Raw genomic sequence first — 16,952 nt, forward strand, 5'->3', positions numbered from 1 at the left:
TATTTTTTCATGTTTATAATTTTTTTTTTTTTTTTTTGAGACAGAGCCTCACTCTGTTGCCCAGGCTGGAGTGCAGTGGCGCGATCTCGGCTCACTGCAAGCTCCGTCTCCCGGGTTCACACCATTCTCCTGCCTCAGCCTCCCGAGTAGCTGGGACTACGGGCGTCCGCCACCACGCCCGGCTAATTTTTTGTATTTTTAGTAGAGATGGGGTTTCACCATGTTACAGGATGGTCTCCATCTCCTGACCTCATGATCCACCCGCCTCAGCCTCCCAAAGTGCTGGGATTACAGGCATGAGCCACCACGCCCGGCCCATGTTTATAATTTTTAATGACTATTTGATAGTTCAGTGAATTGCTATGCTGAAAGTTCACTTAACTTTTCCTAAAGGAAGCTTTAATATGAGTATTAAACCCTTAGAAGAGAAAACAAAACATGAAAGTTATAAGTCTGATTTTCCAGAGTATCAATTAGCCAACAAGATTTATTTTAAATAAAGTTTAGTTTTGAAATAAGTCAAAATTATTGCAGAAACATACAGTGTGGGTATATAATATATAGTTAATGTGGTGGTAAATACCAGTTCCCTGTGGTATCTTTTTAAGTAAATGATAATAACAAAGCTATGCTTGTAAGGATTAATGAGCAGTTTGCCTACTATATTAAACTCCATGATAATTATCCTTTTAGTTTATCCATTAATTATCCTTTAAATGGCACATCAAGTGGTAAGCACTCAAGTGTTATAAAGCAAAGTTAAAAAACTGATACATTTGTTAGTGCTTTCCAACATAATTGGAAAAAACATCAGATTAAGCATAGCTGAATGGTTTTGTTCTCAAAGAGTAAATTTAAAAAATTAAAAGTATGCATCTTAATGTCTTCCTTAGCCAAAAATAAAAATAAAAAAATAATAACTCTGCTTTCCTTGCATAAACAGCATTTGATAGCATGTTTATCAGTTTGTTATGTCAGAGAATATAAATACAAGCCCTTTTATATAAGGTTAATTCTTAGCACCTATCATCATCTGAGATATTTCCATATGAGAGTAAATCAATGAACCATCTAATTCAGTATCTGGTCTTTGACAGTAACCAATGTTGAGTGCATTCAAATCAGACATCAGATCTCCATAAATGTACTTAATCAGGCAGCAGTAAAGCATTGGGTTTAAGTTATTGGCCCAGTGACTTAAAAGCCTCTACAATTTGATCCTAGCATGTGTTATTGCAAATACCAAATCTTCTCATTACATTTTTGTAGAAAAATAAATGTTTCCATGTTGTTTCACTCATATCCTTTAATAGCGAAAGCCATAGATGAAGAATAATACGCACAGCCTAAAGGTGCATCTCTTTATTACCCTACAGATCTTGCTTTCTAGATTCAGGGATTATTTCCTTGTTCTTGGAATAGTGGAATAGATGAATAAAAACTCCATCGTTGAAACCCAGGCTCCATTCCCCTTTACTTTCTCCCTTCCAGATCTTCTTTGTTCTTCCCCGTCTTTTAGATCTTTCCTCATATGAACATCCCCTGTGGTGTCATTCTCTTACTTCCCCTTCCTCATTATCCACTCTCCTTTCCTACCTCACGGCCTGTGATCATTTTCCTATTATGTCATTTAAAAAAATGAACCTGATTCTCAAAGTGAGCCTGTATCATTAAGAGTTATGAAACACTGGCTGGTTGGCTCAGTTGGTTGTCAGATGGTGCTAATGAGATCCAGGTCAGGGGTACGTCCCCATATGGGACTGTTAGTTTTTCTTTGTTTAATGGCCTCAGACTGCACCCCTGGCTTTGACCAGCTCTCTCATGAATGTATTCAAGTGGTCAAAAAGAAGTGTGGGTAGATATGTACAAATTCAATCATGCTATTGGAAAACCCACACAAAGTTTGCTTCCAGTGGCTATTCAATTCAGCAGATGTTTAGTAAGGATCTACTCGGTGCTGGGGGAGAAGACAAACATGAATGAGTCGCATTCCCTATCCTAAGAAAACTTTACTATCTCCTGACTGAAAACCTATAAATGATTAATTAAAATATGAGGCAGTCTGAAATAATGGTACTAGCAAGTATCAACACACAAAGTACAGAGCAGTTAAATCTGATGGGGGAATCTGGGAATGTTTTGTAAAAGAGATGGCAGTGGAGCCCACCTTTATCAGAGGCGTAGGATTTTGCTAATTAGAAAATACACATAAAATAGAAACATATTTTATCTGCTATGTATATGATGTTATTAGAAGAGCAAGAAAGAAGAGTTACACATGGGAAGGAAGGGCATTCATTTAATAAATATTGGTTGAACATTTACTATGTGCCACTAACCTATGCTAGCTAGGCATGCACAGTTTAGAAATGGATACAACATGGTTTCAACTCTAGCAGTCCTTATAGTCTTCTGAGGAAGATAAACAAATAAATAGTTACGAAACAGTGTGGGAAGTTCCACACTTAAGGTAAACACATGAAGAAGACCCTGTTCCCATGCCCTGAGAGAGCTTATGCATGTGACAGACATCACTAATTGGTTATGGCACCAATTCCCACTGATGAAGGAGCTCAAGGGGATCATGTTTTATATCTTCCTCCAGCTATAGCCAGTTCATCCAGAATTAGAAAGCTGTATAACACACTTAACTCACAGGCACAAACAAATAAGGATTCTGACTGTCTCTGGGAAGTGTGAACTAGGAGATACCAATAAAACAACAACAAGTGTTGAACAGAAAGGATGTTGGAGGAGTTGTGAGGAGGCAGAGTTGTGAGTAAAGATGTGTAGCATAGGAAGAGAGAATAAGGCAGTTAGAATTGGTAGTGAGTAAGGCCCATGGAGAAGAGCAAAAACATGTGAGAAAGAGACGAGGCAGCTCATGAGAGATACAGAGAAAGGATCAATTTCTAAATAAATCCCTAGGTTTCTCCCAGTGTTCCTATCCTTATTCCCATTCATACAAATTATCTCATAGCAAAAGCCCTTTTCTCAAGGACTCAGTGAAACTCTGGTCCTTCCACCCAGAAGGGCTCACCTAAAGCACTAGATTAGGACCCACTGGAAAGGACTCACCAACTTGTGTGGGTTTGGATTACCCAAAGGCACTTACAAGACAGGTATTCTTCACTTTGCAACAAACTTGTTGTACACACGGTACACGATGAATCATTTTCTATCACGATTTTAATGTCACATATTTTTCTCCATTTCTTAATTCCGATTGGTCTTCATTTAACAAGAGGCATGCATGAGAATTGTTAGATGCTTACCTTCTATTACCACCACACTGCTGGCATAGCACTTGTCGTGCTGCCTACCCCTGGGTTCCCACCCACTTCTGGGATGTGAGTTTGTGATGGGCAGGGTTCACATCCTTTCTGCTCTCTCTCTCTAAGATCAGGCCAGACCCAGAGTAGCAATTCAGTTAACTATTTGCTGAATGAAGTATGTGAATTACAAGACACTCTCAGAGTTTTTTTTTTTTTTTTTTAATTTAATATGGGTACTATAATTTGCTGGAGTGCCCATGACTTGTTTTACAAACACATATACCCTTCTTCTTTGATAATCACTCCCCTCAAAAAAAAAAAAAAAAAGACTTCTTGCTAAGTGTATCTCTAACCACCAGTAGAGACTAACCAGCCTCACACCACGATAAGGAACTTTCTTTCTAGCAAATGCTGCAGGACAAATGCTGGATAGCCAGCTGGCCACCTTTCCAGCTTCCTAAAGTAGTCTGGTGCCAGGCCTGCCTCAGGGGGCTAGTTCGGTGCCCACCCAGGAAGCCTTGAAAAACTTGGAGTCCGGGTTCTAGAGAACCACAGCGCCAAGTCCACTCACTCCAACACAAGCCATGGAAATAATCTGTCTGTCATTAGGACCACAAACTTTTGTGAGCACCTTTTGTCGGCCAGACTAAGGCAGATGTCTGGGCCTGGATATTCACTCTCTCTCTGTTTCTCTGTGTCTCTTTCAGTCCTGTTCTGCTCTTTGCTTGGTCCTTACGTCTGACAAGTTTGTTTTTTCTACTTACTTTGGTCCATCTGTCTCATGTTAGGACATTTTATTAAATGTCAGGTGACCCCTTTTTATTTGGGGTGTGTTTTTTCTTTTTTTGAACTTTGCATTTTGCACAGAAGAACAAACATATATGTACAGCTCAGTGAATTTATCACAAAGCAAACACCTATTTCACTTTGCCAGATCCTACTCATGCTCCAGGTCTCAAATTAAACTTCATTTCCTCTTGAAGCCAGGCACTGCCCTCCTGGGTTGGGTTGCTTTGCCATGGCTGTGTTCTCCCCTGTGCTGGTTCCTCTCTTTTCTCCTGGTGCACAGGATCCTTGCAATCCCTCTTCACAGTCTGTCTGTCCTACTGGACTAGGCTGCCCAAGGGCCCAAGGACTGAGCCTTCCTTAGTCACTGCTTATTGCTCAGCCCAAGCACAGAGCATGGCATATAGTGCTGAATGAATGTTTGAATGAATGGCTAAGGGAGGGAGAGAAAGGTTAAAGATAAAAAAGCAAGTGAGAGAGATAAATTTGTCTCCTATTTTCAAGGAATTTTCTACTAGGAGAGACAAACTTAAAATATAGATCGTGGGCCGGGCGCGGTGGCTCAAGCCTGTAATCCCAGCACTTTGGGAGGCCGAGACGGGCGGATCACGAGGTCAGGAGATCGAGACCATCCTGGCTAACACGGTGAAACCCCGTCTCTACTAAAAAGTACAAAAAACTAGCCGGGCGAGGTGGCGGGCGCCTGTAGTCCCAGCTACTCGGGAGGCTGAGGCAGGAGAATGGCGTGAACCCGGGAGGCGGAGCTTGCAGTGAGCCGAGATCCAGCCACTGCACTCCAGCCTGGGCGACAGAGCAAGACTCCGTCTCAAAAAAAAAAAAAATATAGATCGTTGGCTGGGTGCAGTAGCTCATGCCTGTAATCTCAGCACTTTGGGAGGCCAAGGTAAAAGGATTGCTTGAGGCCAGGAGTTCAAGACCAGTCTGGGCAACTTAGCAAGACCCCATCTCTAAATTTCTTTTTTTAATTTTAATTAGCTGGGCATGGTGGTGCATGCCTGTAATAATCCTAGCTCTTGGGAGGCTGAGGCCAGGAGATCACTTGAGCCCATGAGTTTGAGCCTGCAGTAAGCTTTGATCACACCACTGCACTCCAGCCTGGGTGACAGAGTGAGACAGTATCTGTAAAATAAAAGTATACACTTCATTTATAATATATCATGATAGTGACTAGGGGAAGCTCAGGGCATGGTGGCAGCCTGAAGAACTTTCAGTCCTTTGCACTGGGGTCTTTTTGTTTGGTTGTTCTTGCCTCGGCTTTGACATACAAAGAGGAGTGTTTTCCGTAGGGAAAGGTATGCCTTGCTAAGGGAACATGTGCTGGTGCAGAGGCATAGAGGTGTGTGAAAGCGGCCAAGTGTGGAGTGCTCAGGGCCGGCTGTGGTCAGGATTGGGGAGGGGAATAGCTGAAGATGGGCCTGGAAAGGAGGGTAGTGCTGGGGGCGGTCTCGGACCAGCATCCAACCTACCCTGGATTCAGACCGTGTAGACAAAGTCCCAGATCTCTCCTGCTTTGATTAGGTCTGGGACCTCAAGATGGCTTGGGCCTGAGCCAGACCACCCCAGAATTGCTGCAGGTCCCTCCCCTAGGCCTGCTCTGCTTAATGGAAACTGCAGGCGTCTCTCCAATCTCAACCATTCTCTCGGAATGTTGAAGCGGCCATTAGTATGGTGAAAGGGAAAAAACATGAACTTTGGAGTCGAGGGATCCAGGTCAGAGTCCCAGCTCTGTCTCTTAGTAATTGTAAGACCTTAAACCTTTGCCTTTGAACCTGTTTCCTTATCTGTAAAATGTGATAATAGGAGTTATGAGCATTAAATATGAAAAGTGATTTTTGAACTGTTCTGTACACATATTAGGATCCAGACCCCATGTTTCTAAAATGCCGTAAGGAGTTAAAAGCCAGTCTAAAAACAAAACAAAAAAAAAAATGAACCGTTATACTGATTTATTATTCTTGGTCTTCGTTTCCTGGTTGGTAAAGTACGAGGCCCAGTACCCATTGCTTAGTTCAGGCCAGTTTCCTGTTATAATGGCAAATATTACCACCCGGCAGGGGTTGTGAATGAGGTCCCTGTCACAAAGCACATGGCCTTGTTCCTTAATTGCCAGGGTGGAATTAATTTGCTCTTCCTGTTTCTCTTGTGACAGGAAGTAGATGTCCTTGAATTTCAGTTGATTAATGGAGGCCTCTGAGCAGAGTGCTCCAGCCTCTCTTGCTTTTAATCCTTATGCAATGTAAGGCTCTAATTTGATAATTTTGCTGTTTTTTAGATGGATCACCTACTGGTTGAAAATATTGAGCGGGAAACGTTTCATCTCTGCTCCCGCCTCATTAATGGGCCGTACCGGCGGACGGTGAGAGCCCTGGTCTTCACATTAAAGCACCGAGCTGAAATCCGGGCTCAGGTGAAGAACGGCTCGCTGCCAGTCGGCACGTTTGTACAGACCCACAAAAAGTGACCTGAGGACGGTTCCAGCCCTGGGCCAGGCAGAGAAGAAAATGGGCCCCTCTCTGCCGTTCAAAGACGCTTTTGAGTTTGGGTGATGGCTGATGCTGGCTGTGCTAGATTTTCCCATGGTGCCATTCCTTTGCAGACAGAGGATTCGGAGAGCCCTAGGAGACAGGCCTGCAGGAATGTGCTTCATTAGCTGGAGTGCGCTGGTGCTGCCTAACAGAACGCACACTGGCTGTCACTAGGAAGCGCCATACGGTTGCTATCACCCAACATGGTGAAAGGGTGATGGATTTCACTGTGAGTATGCCAAGGACACCTCTAAACTTCCCCCTGTCAGGCAGATGAAGTTACTACTTTATTTCACCACCCTGCAGGTAACTGAAACTCAATTACCGCTGCCGCTCACTCGGTTCCATCCCCCTGAGTTTAGATAGCTCTGGTGCCTCTCAGAACTCCCCTGTCTGTTCTCTTTGCTCTACCCCAGGGGTGAGCCTGCCAGAGCCAGCCGACTACCCCTTCTTCCCAGAGCTCACTTATCTGAACGTTTCAGCTCTCCCTGGAAGACCTTCTGCGTTGGTCTCCAGAGCCCCCATGCTGAGGCTACTAATGAGGAACTGGCCCGAAGCCTCCCACACCTCCGGGTTTATTTGAATACGCTGGCGCTCTCAGTTTAGGGCTCTGTAGAAGATACATAATGAAATTTCTCTTGAAATGAATTACTGCAGTAGAAAAAAGTACATACATATATATGTTAAAGTGAATATCTCTACACAGGCCTGTTTTAACAATTATGTAAATAATACTTGTTTTTTTAAAAGTAATGATAAGCTGGGACTTTTTTTTTCTCAAATAAAAGGTGGAGTTTGTTCACTGAAGAGTGTTTTGGGTTGAGAAAGGGTACAGTTGGTGAAATTAAAAAATGATGGAACAAGGATTTGAGGAAGGTAGAAGACTCAAGGAAGTGGGGATTAGATTAGAGGATACCGGAGCACGTTTGTAATCTGAAAGGAAGGAGCTGGTAGAAAGGGAGAGATTTAAAATAAAAAATAAAAAAAAAGAGTTGAAAAACAAGGGGAAAAGGGATGGGACTAATATTATTGCCTAACTTCTAAATGCTAGGCACTTCTCCTAAGACAGTTTATTAACATTTACATGGATCAAAAACAAGGGGAGAAGGGACGACACTAACATTATTGCCTACCTTCTAAATGCTAGGTACTTTTCCTAAGACAGTTTATTAACATTTACCTGGATCTTTATATAGTTTTGTAAAAATCTTTATATAGTTTTGTAAAAATCTTCTCTCACCCATTGTATTAAGTAGGTATTGTTGTTTTCATTTTTTAGATTTGTTTGTTTATTTAGCAACCATTTCCTGAGCATCCATTCTGTGGGGTAGGTGTACACTGAGCAGTAGTTACAAATGGGAGCCTGAGGCTCACTGAGCAGAAGCATCACCTTCAATTTCTCACTGCTAGTAACTATTGGAGCTAGAATAATAATAATCGAGCATTTACCCTGGGCCCAGCACTGTGGTAACCATTTTACAAAAAGAGAATACCCAGTTAAAGACGAGAAAAGTGAGGCTCAGAAAGGTATAGTAACTTACTCAAGGTCACACAGATAGTGAATGACAGATCTAAGATTCAAAATCCAGGTCTATTTGACTGTATATGGTTCCCTTGGATGATTTCATCCACTCTCATGTTTTCAAGCATCGTCTACATGCTGATGACATTCCAGTTTGTATCTTTAGCCCAGACCAGTCCCCTGACTTTCAGATGATATTTCCTAGATGCCCCATAGACATCTCAAATATAACATGTCTTCTCTCCATTGGCAGTACCAGCAAGCCAGACACTCCAGCTAGGAACTCAAGGGGTCAGCCTAGACCTCACATCTCCCACTCTGAGCCAACCAAGTCCTAGTGGTTTGATTAGGTTGGTGCAAAAGTAATTGTGGTTTTTGCCATTACTTCTAATGTATTACTTCTTTGCATTTGCTGTTCCAGTTGCAATGCTCTTTCCCCAGACATCTGCATGTTCTTGTCCTCATTTGATTTAGGTCTCTCTTTCCCTTATCAAAAAGGCCTTTGCCGACTACCCTAAATACAATAGCACTCCCCCCTAACTATTCTTTAATGCTGTACCTGGCTTTATTTTTCTTCAGAATATTTATTACTCTTTAACATAGTTATTTATTTCTTTATTGTCTATCTCCCCACTCCCAGAATGTAAGCTTCATGAAAGCAGAGTCTTTGTTCTGTTTCCTGCTATATCTCCAGCATCTGGAACAGAGCCTGGGACAAGCTAGGTCTTCATAACTATTTATTGGATAGTTGAGTGACTGATTGTGGATGTACAGGATAAGCATCTAATTCTATCAGAGAGTGCTTCCTGGAGGAGCTGATACCTGTGTTCAGTCTTAAAGGGCAGGAGTTTGGATAGGGGAATGTTAGTTAATATAATGAAAATTTCAAAATTAAAGGGCAGGAGTAATTAATTGGGTGGTTGAGATGCATGCCTGGCAGAGCAAGCAGAGTATGGAAAAACCCAGAAGTGGAGATATCTGGAAGGTGATTGGTATGGCTGGAGTAGAGGACACTGGCAGGAGAGTAGCCGGAGATGAGGCAGGAGAGGAAGGCAAGAACCAGGACCAGGTCTGAAGGGTCTTGAGCATCAGGAGAAGGCGTTAGACTGATTCAAAGCAGGAACTGCTCAGTTTTGTATTAATAGGCTATGTGGAAGAGAAGCCGGGATAGGGAGACTGGAAGTAGCAAGCCTCATGTTTAAAAAACGAAAGAGTTCTGCTAACTTAGGAACCCAGAGTAAGTTGAAAACAAATTGCTCTCTGGCTGAAAGCCTTCAGTGGTGATAGTTGGAAAGTAGAATGATTGCAGAGATGTGCTTTGGAGATTTGGAAAGCAGGCTGTGTTATTTGTGGCTGTTTTCTCCTTGATGCATGTGCAGAATTTCCATGAACGCTAATGGAGCTATTCTGAGCATTTGCTGAAGGGAAGGAAGCTTGCAGACATCCCTCCCAATCTTGCCCACACACTGAGAAGTACCTCGGAACTACAGTCTGTTAAAAATGAGAAGGTTGAAGCCGGGCACATTGATTCATGCCTATAATCCCAGCACTTTGGGAGGTCGAGGCAGGCAGATCACCTGAGGTCAGAAGTTTGAAACCAGCCTGCCCAACATGGTGAAACCCCGGAAAATACAAAAATTAGCCAGATGTGGTGGCAGGCGCCTGTAATCTCAGCTACTTGGGAGGCTGAGGCATAAGAATCGCTTGAACCTGGGAGACGGAGGCTGCAGTGAACCAAGATCGCACCACTGCACTCCAGCCTGAGCAACAGAGTGAGACTCTGTCTCAAAAAAAAAAAAAAAAAGAAAGAAAAGGTTGCCCCTGAAATGGGGTGAGAATAGTTCCTGAGACCTCTGAGCTACCTGTAAGTCAAGGTGTGAATATGTCTTATAAGCATGTTCTGTTGCTGGGGGAAATGTGGGAAAGTAAATACCATTTGTGTCTGCTCTAACAGCTTATTGATGCTTTCTTGTAGTGGTTAATTTGGAGGTCCTGGTCGGGCATGGTAGCTCACACCTGTAATCCCAGCACTTTGGGAGGCTGAGGCAGGTGCATCACTTGAGATCAGGTGTTTGAGACCAGCCTGGCCAACATGGTGAAACCTTGCCTATACTAAAAATACAAAAGTTAGCCAGATGTGGTGGCAGGCAGCTGTAATCCCAGCACTCGAGAGGCTGAGGCAGGAGAATTGCTTGAACCCGGGAGACAGAGGTTGCAGTGAGCTGAGATGGCACCACTGCACTCCAGCCTGGGTGACAGAGCGAGACTCAGTCTTAAAAATAAAATAAAAATAAATAAAAAAAAATTGGAGGTCTTGGTCCTTTGTGTAGGGACTCAGTCTCTGTATTTTCATTCATTCATTCAACAAACAAATGTTGCCCATCTTCTGTGTGCCAAGGACTAGACTGGCACTGGGGACACAGCAATAAAGGAGGGATAATTTCCTCTTAGTCTGGTGAGGCAAATAGATACATAACTAAATAAATAGAGTATAGCATATTGGGTGGTAACTATAGACATAAAAATATTGAGAAAATGGGGAAAGGAATGAATAACACCACTCATAGGAAGAATCTTCACAGAGGAGTTCATGTTTGAACCAAAGCCAGAAGGATAGGTAGGAGTGCTTAGCAGAAGGCTCAGTCTATGTGAAAGCACAGAAGCGTAAGGTGTATGGCTAGTTTCAGTAAAGGAAAATAATATGAGGTGGTTGAAACATAAGGTTCTTAGGAAGGTAGTGAGAAATTGGGCAAAAAAAGTAACCAAGGCCTTGGAGGCCTTATCAATGAGTTTGGACTTTGGCCTTCAGATAATGGGAGACCATGAGAAGTTTTTGAGGAGGTGAGGGACCTAATCAGGTGTATGTTTTAGAAAGATTAAAAAAAAAAAAAAACCCAACAGATATTTTAAGAAAATTTTAAACATTCAAAAGAAACCCAACAATTTAAGGCAAAGGAAAGAAACACTTGAGATTCAGTAAATTAGAGGGTTTTTTTTTTTTTTTTTTTTTTTGACAAATGAAGTTTAAAGTTGCCCAAACAGATATCATTAGAGAATCTCAGGTTTGAAAAGTGGCAGGAGGCCCAGATAATGCATTTACTGTGTTCTGTGGTGAAGGAACAGGCAGCTGGCCTTTTTCATTTATAGAATATCAGGTTCTTAAACTTGTGCCTGTCAACTTTGGTTTTCTTTTGCTGTAGCCTCAGGCCTCAGAGCCTTACTCTGAGATTGGTAATGTGTTTTGAATGTGTTTATCACAGCCAGATGGGGCAAGGGCTCAGTTTGTTACTGCCCATTATTGCAAGGGAAGGGGGTCCATCCAGAAAACAAAGCTTTGGGAGTTTCAGTTAGTTGGGTGACATTGCCCTGATATCAAAGGAAAGATGGTTTGATTGGATACATTGTATTTTCTTTAAATCAACCAAAATGATACAATTACTGTCAGGATGGACTTACTCATAACCTGGGGAGGTTGGTTTCAAGATCCAAGAAGATCAAAACATCCAATCAAATGCTGTTTTTTAATGTTGATAAAATCATTCTTTCAATACGCATTTGTTGAGTTCTTACGTGTCAGGTATTAGGGTCACAGGGATAGAGAAGACATAATCTTTGGCCTCAAGAAGTTTACAGTCTCATGAAGGAGAAGATAATAAACAGGCTATTTTTACCATTTATTTTTATTTTGGGAGGGAGTCGGGGTCTCACTGTGTCACCCAAGGTGCAGTACAGTGGTGCAATTACAGCTCACTGCAGCTTTGACTTCCCAGGTTCAAGCAAGCCTCCTACCTCAAGCCTCCCAAGTGGCTGGGACCGTAGATGTGTGCCACCATACCTGGCTAATTTTTTATTAGCCAGGTTTGACACCATGTTGACCAAGCTTCTCTTGAACTCCTGGTCTCGAGTGAGCCTCCTGCCTTAGCCTCCCAAGGTGTTGGCATTACAGGCATGAGTCACTGTGCCTTGCCCAGACCATTTTTGAAAACACAAATGGGCAGGGTGCAGTGAGATTTTTAGGGGCCAATGGTCTGGGATGTGGCAGGGACATTCTCTTGAAAGTGAAAGACAATTATTGCATCTCACTCCAACCATTAAGAAGAAAACATAATGCCTGGGAGCCCTCTTTAGGTTTTGGAGACAGCATATCCCACACCTAGGAATACTGCTCCATCCATGTACTGGATGACACAGAAAGTTGTCAGTTTTGATTGGGGCCCAGAGCAGGAAAGGGCTCAGCAGAAGCTCCAGGCTACAGCACAAGTGGCCATGCTGTGTGGGATGGATGAGCTGGCAGAGCCCAAAGTACCTGAGGTGTCTGTGGTAGGAACAGATGCCTGTCAAGTTTATGACAAGACCCTACAGGAGAATCACAATGTAGACACCTGGGGTGCTGGAGTGGGGCCATGCCATCCATAGCCAAGAATTGTATACTTAAGAAACAACTCTTGATACTACAGGGTTCTGATAGAGACAGATCATGAGACCATGGATCATTAAATTGACCATGTGACCAAAGCTGTTCATCATGAGCTGGATTTTGCCATATCCACCAAGTCATAAGGTCAGGCAAAGCCAGCAGCAATTCCTAAGATAGAAATAGTACGACTGGGGTTGGGCATAGCAGGGCCAGAGGGCAGAAGATAGTTATGTGAGCAGGTGACCCAGACATCAATGTCATCCACTACCTTTGCACCAGTACCTGCCTGTCCCTCATTTCACACCTTTGGCTGCCTGGGGAGCTCTTTATATCCAGCTGATGGAAGAGAAAGGAAGCCAAGCCTTGTCCTTAGATAGGTCAGTTCAGTGTGTGTGAGCAAGACAAAAAGAGACCATGGCTGCACTGCAACCCCACACAGGGGCATCCTTGAAAGACAGCAGAGTGGGGAGTCCTTCTAGTGGGCATAGCTTGTGGGTCATGCACCTAGCCATCCACTGTATGTGGAAAGAGAAGGAGCCTGAGCTTAGACTATACATGGATCTCATGGGCAGTGGTGAATGGCTTGGCTGGTTGGTAAGGGGTCTGAAAGGAATAAGATTGGAAAATTGGAAACCAGGAGCCTGTGGTGGAGGCTTGGACATATGGAAGTGGGCACCAAGTGTGAAGATCATTGTATTCCCTGTAAACACCTGCCAGAGAGGACATACCATGGAGAAGCACTAAACAACCATGTACACACAGTTGACATCAACCAGTCTTTATCTGAGGCCACCCCAGAGCTGACACAATGGGTGTATAAACAGCATCCATGGTGGTGTAGTAGTCCGTTTTCACACTGCTATAAAGATACTACCTGAGACTGGGTAATTTAAAAAGGAAAGAGGTTTCATTGACTCACATTTCTACATGACTTGGAAGGCCTCAGGAAGCTTACAATGATGGCAGAAGGCAAAGGAGAAGCAGGCATCTTCTTCACAAGATAGCAGGAGAGAGAGAGAGCGCAAAGGGGGAACTGCCAAACACTTTTAAACCATCGGATCTCTTGAGAAGTCACTCACTATCATGACAACAGCATGGGGGAAACTGCCCCCGTGATCCAGTCACTTCCCACCATGTCCCTCCCTCAACACATGGGGATCATAATTCAAGTTGAGATTTGGTTGGAGACACAGAGCCAAACCATATCAGATGGTATGGCGTGGCTCCCACTCACCAAGATTGATCTAGCTATTGCTGCTGCTGAGTGTTCGGCCTGCCAGTAACAGAGACCGACTCTGAACCTAGATATAGCTCCATCCCTTGAGAACAACCAGCAGCCACTTGGGAAGTTGACTATATTAAACCTTGTCACCCTGGAAAGAGCTGTGATGCATTTTCCCTGGAATAGACAGACGTATATTCCAGATACGAGTTCGTCTTCACTGCTTGTAGAGCTTCATCCAGCACAACTCTCAAAGGGCTCATAGAATGTTTAATCTACTGGGATAGATTATGGGATCTACAGATTATGGGATAGTCATACAGGATCCCATATGATAAGGAGGTGCAGCAGTGGGCACATGGTGACAGGGTCCACTTGTCATTTCATCTACTGCACTATCCTGAAGCTGCCAGCTTGGAACTGTCTGTCGAAGGCACAGCTGGGGCACCAGCTCAGAAACCCTGAGACAATAGCTACCATCCTCCAGGATGCAGCACATGTTTGAAATCAAAGACCGTTACATGATGCTTTGTCTCCAATGGGTAGAATACATGGGTCCGGGAATGAAGCAATGAAAGCAGGAGTACTCTCTTTTACCATCACTTCTAGTGACCCACTTGGACATTTGTGCCTCCTGTTCTCACGGTTCTGGGCTCTACAGGTTTAGAGGTTTTGAGTCACAAAGGAGGAACACTTCCACTAAAAGAAACATCAAGATTACTATGAACCATTAGCTGTGACTGCACCCAGGCACTTGAGCTCCTCGTGTCAAGAGACTACTAGGCAAGAACAGTCACCATTTGAGGGATAATTAACCCTGATCATCAGGAGGAGGTACAGCTGCTGTTAAGCAATGGAGGGTAGGGAGGTGTATCTTTGGTACTCAGCTGATTCACGTGGAGACTTCTTGGTATTCCTTTGCCCAATATATATATATATATTTTTTGAGATGGAGTCTCTGTCACCCAGGCTGGAGTGCAGTGGCACCATCTCGGCTCACCGCAACGTCTGCCTCCTAGGTTCAAGCTATTCTCCTGCCTCAGCCTCCCGAGTAACTGGGATTACAGGCGTGCGCCACCATGCCAAGCTGATTTTTGTATTTTTAGTAGAGAAGGAATTTCGCCATGTTGGCCAGACTAGTTTCGAACTTCTGGCCTCAAGCGATCCATCTGCCTCAGCTCCCCAAAGTGCTGGGATTACAGGCGTGAGCCACTGTGCCTGGCCCCTTGCCCAGTATTTATAAAATAATTATACAAGCGCCCAGGCCGTGACCTGAGCAGGATATGCTGACTTCAGGCTCAGCCCCCTCAGGTCTGAGGGTCTAAATCATGCCTCCGTGGAAGTGACAGAGACCAGAACACGTGCTGGCTGAGGGTAAGAGGGATCTAGAATGGATAGTAGAAGAGGGAGATGATGAGTATCAGTTGTGGCCTCAAGACCAGTCAGTGATGGAGTTTGTAGTTTGTCCAACTTACTTTCCTAAGTTTCCCCCGGGAAATGAGGCCCACCAGAACTTAAACCAAGAAGTAGAGCTGAGCAGCACAAGTGTGGGCTGTAGTGGATGCCATCCTGTGCTGCCCAGATCCCCCACCACCATGCTTGCTGGGCCTCTTCCCACAGCTATTGGGAGTGCTCTCAGCCAGCAGCCCTCAGCTGTCAGCCCCCTGGGAATTTTCCTCAATGGAAGAGCTACCTCACTGACATACCCCTTTCCCAGGCAGGTTAGTTCAAGGTTATGAAGACCTGGCCCCGCTGCCTCAACTTGACAACTCTAAAGAGCCATCCCAGCTTCAAGAGCCTCCCATGGGACTGGCTGAGGTCTTCATACAGCATCGGAGCCCAATTTATCTCTCTGCCCAATCCTGCTTCCTTTCCTGCCCCCTTCCCAAGAGCAATCCCTGATAAACTTCCTGCATGCTAATCTCCATATCAGAGTCTACTTTCCAAGGAAGTGGGCCTATAACGTAGCTCTTCTAGTTTTCGGTGACAACTCTAGAACAGGGGTCAGCAAACTTTTTTCATATTTTTTTTGAAACGGAGTCTCGCTGTCACCAGGCTGGAGTGCAGTGGCGCGATCTTGGCTCACTGCAACCTCCGCCTCTCAGGTTCAAGCGATTCTCCTGCTTCAGCCTCCCAAGTAGCTGGGACTACCACACCACCACGCCCAGCTAATTTTTGTATTTTTAGTAGAGACGGGGTTTCACCATATCGGCCAGGATGGTCTCGATCTCCTGACCTCGTAATCCGCCCTCCTCGGCTTCCCAAAGTGCTGGGATTACAGACATGAGCCACTGTGCCCAGCCAGCAAACTTTTTTAAAGGAACAGATAGTAAATATTTTAGGCTTTGTGAGCCATACGGTCTCTGTCACAACTATTCAACTCTGTTATTGTAGTACAAAACCAGCTGTGGACAGTATGTAAATAAATGAATGTGGCTGTATTCCAATAAAACTTTATTTACAAAAAACAGGTTGTGGCCTGCATTTGGTTCATGGGCCTTAGCATGCCAAAGCATGCTCTAGAGAAATACTTTTACATGTGTGCAAAGGAGACATGTACAAAGATTTTAATTGCAACATGGTTTGTAACAGCAAAATTTTAGAAACGGTCTAAATGCACATTTAAAAACGAATGGTTAAATTATACATCCAGATTTTGGAATACTGTGCAGTGGATAAAAAGAATGAGTTTAGGTCTGTATAACAGCACTGTCTAATAGAAATATAATGCAAACCACATACATATTTTTTAATTTTCCAGTAGCCACATAAACAATGTAAAAGGAAACAAATGAAATTAATTTTAATAATATATTTTGAGTCCAATATGCCGCAAATATTATTACTTTGACATGTAATCAATATAAAAATTACTGAGACATTTTATGTTTTGTACTAAGCCTCTGAAATGTGGTGTGTATTTTACTCTTACAGTGCATCTCAGTTTGGGCTAATTACATTTTCAAGTGCTTATAGCCTCATGTGGCTAGTGGCTACTGTGTTGGACCATGCAGATCTGTAAGTACTGACATGGGAACATCGCTGAGACATACTGTTAAGTGAAGAAAGGAAGTTGCAGTACCATATGTACACTATGAACTATTTATGTAAGGGAAAAAAACTATTTCCGTAGAAACATATTGAGAAAAAAAAAAAAAAAAAGATGTGTACAGATATATACCCA

General features: G+C 43.5%; 2 protein-coding genes across 2 annotated transcripts in view; both read left to right on the top strand.

Moving 5' to 3' along the window:
• TCEANC2 (transcription elongation factor A N-terminal and central domain containing 2) overlaps positions 1-7,360 on the top strand; it is a 45,679-nt gene extending 38,319 nt beyond the window's left edge. Inside the window, exon 5 of the mRNA XM_050803584.1 lies at positions 6,355-7,360. Within this exon, the coding sequence (XP_050659541.1) occupies positions 6,355-6,543 (189 nt within the window). The 3' untranslated portion in view covers positions 6,544-7,360. The remainder of the gene's footprint in view (positions 1-6,354) is intronic.
• Positions 1-16,952, top strand: part of MRPL37 (mitochondrial ribosomal protein L37) — a 911,410-nt gene that overhangs the window by 780,111 nt on the left and 114,347 nt on the right. The gene's annotated exons all lie outside the window — the stretch shown is intronic.

The sequence above is a fragment of the Macaca thibetana genome, chromosome 1 (assembly GCF_024542745.1).
Source record: "Macaca thibetana thibetana isolate TM-01 chromosome 1, ASM2454274v1, whole genome shotgun sequence".
Taxonomy (NCBI): Eukaryota; Metazoa; Chordata; class Mammalia; order Primates; family Cercopithecidae; genus Macaca; species Macaca thibetana.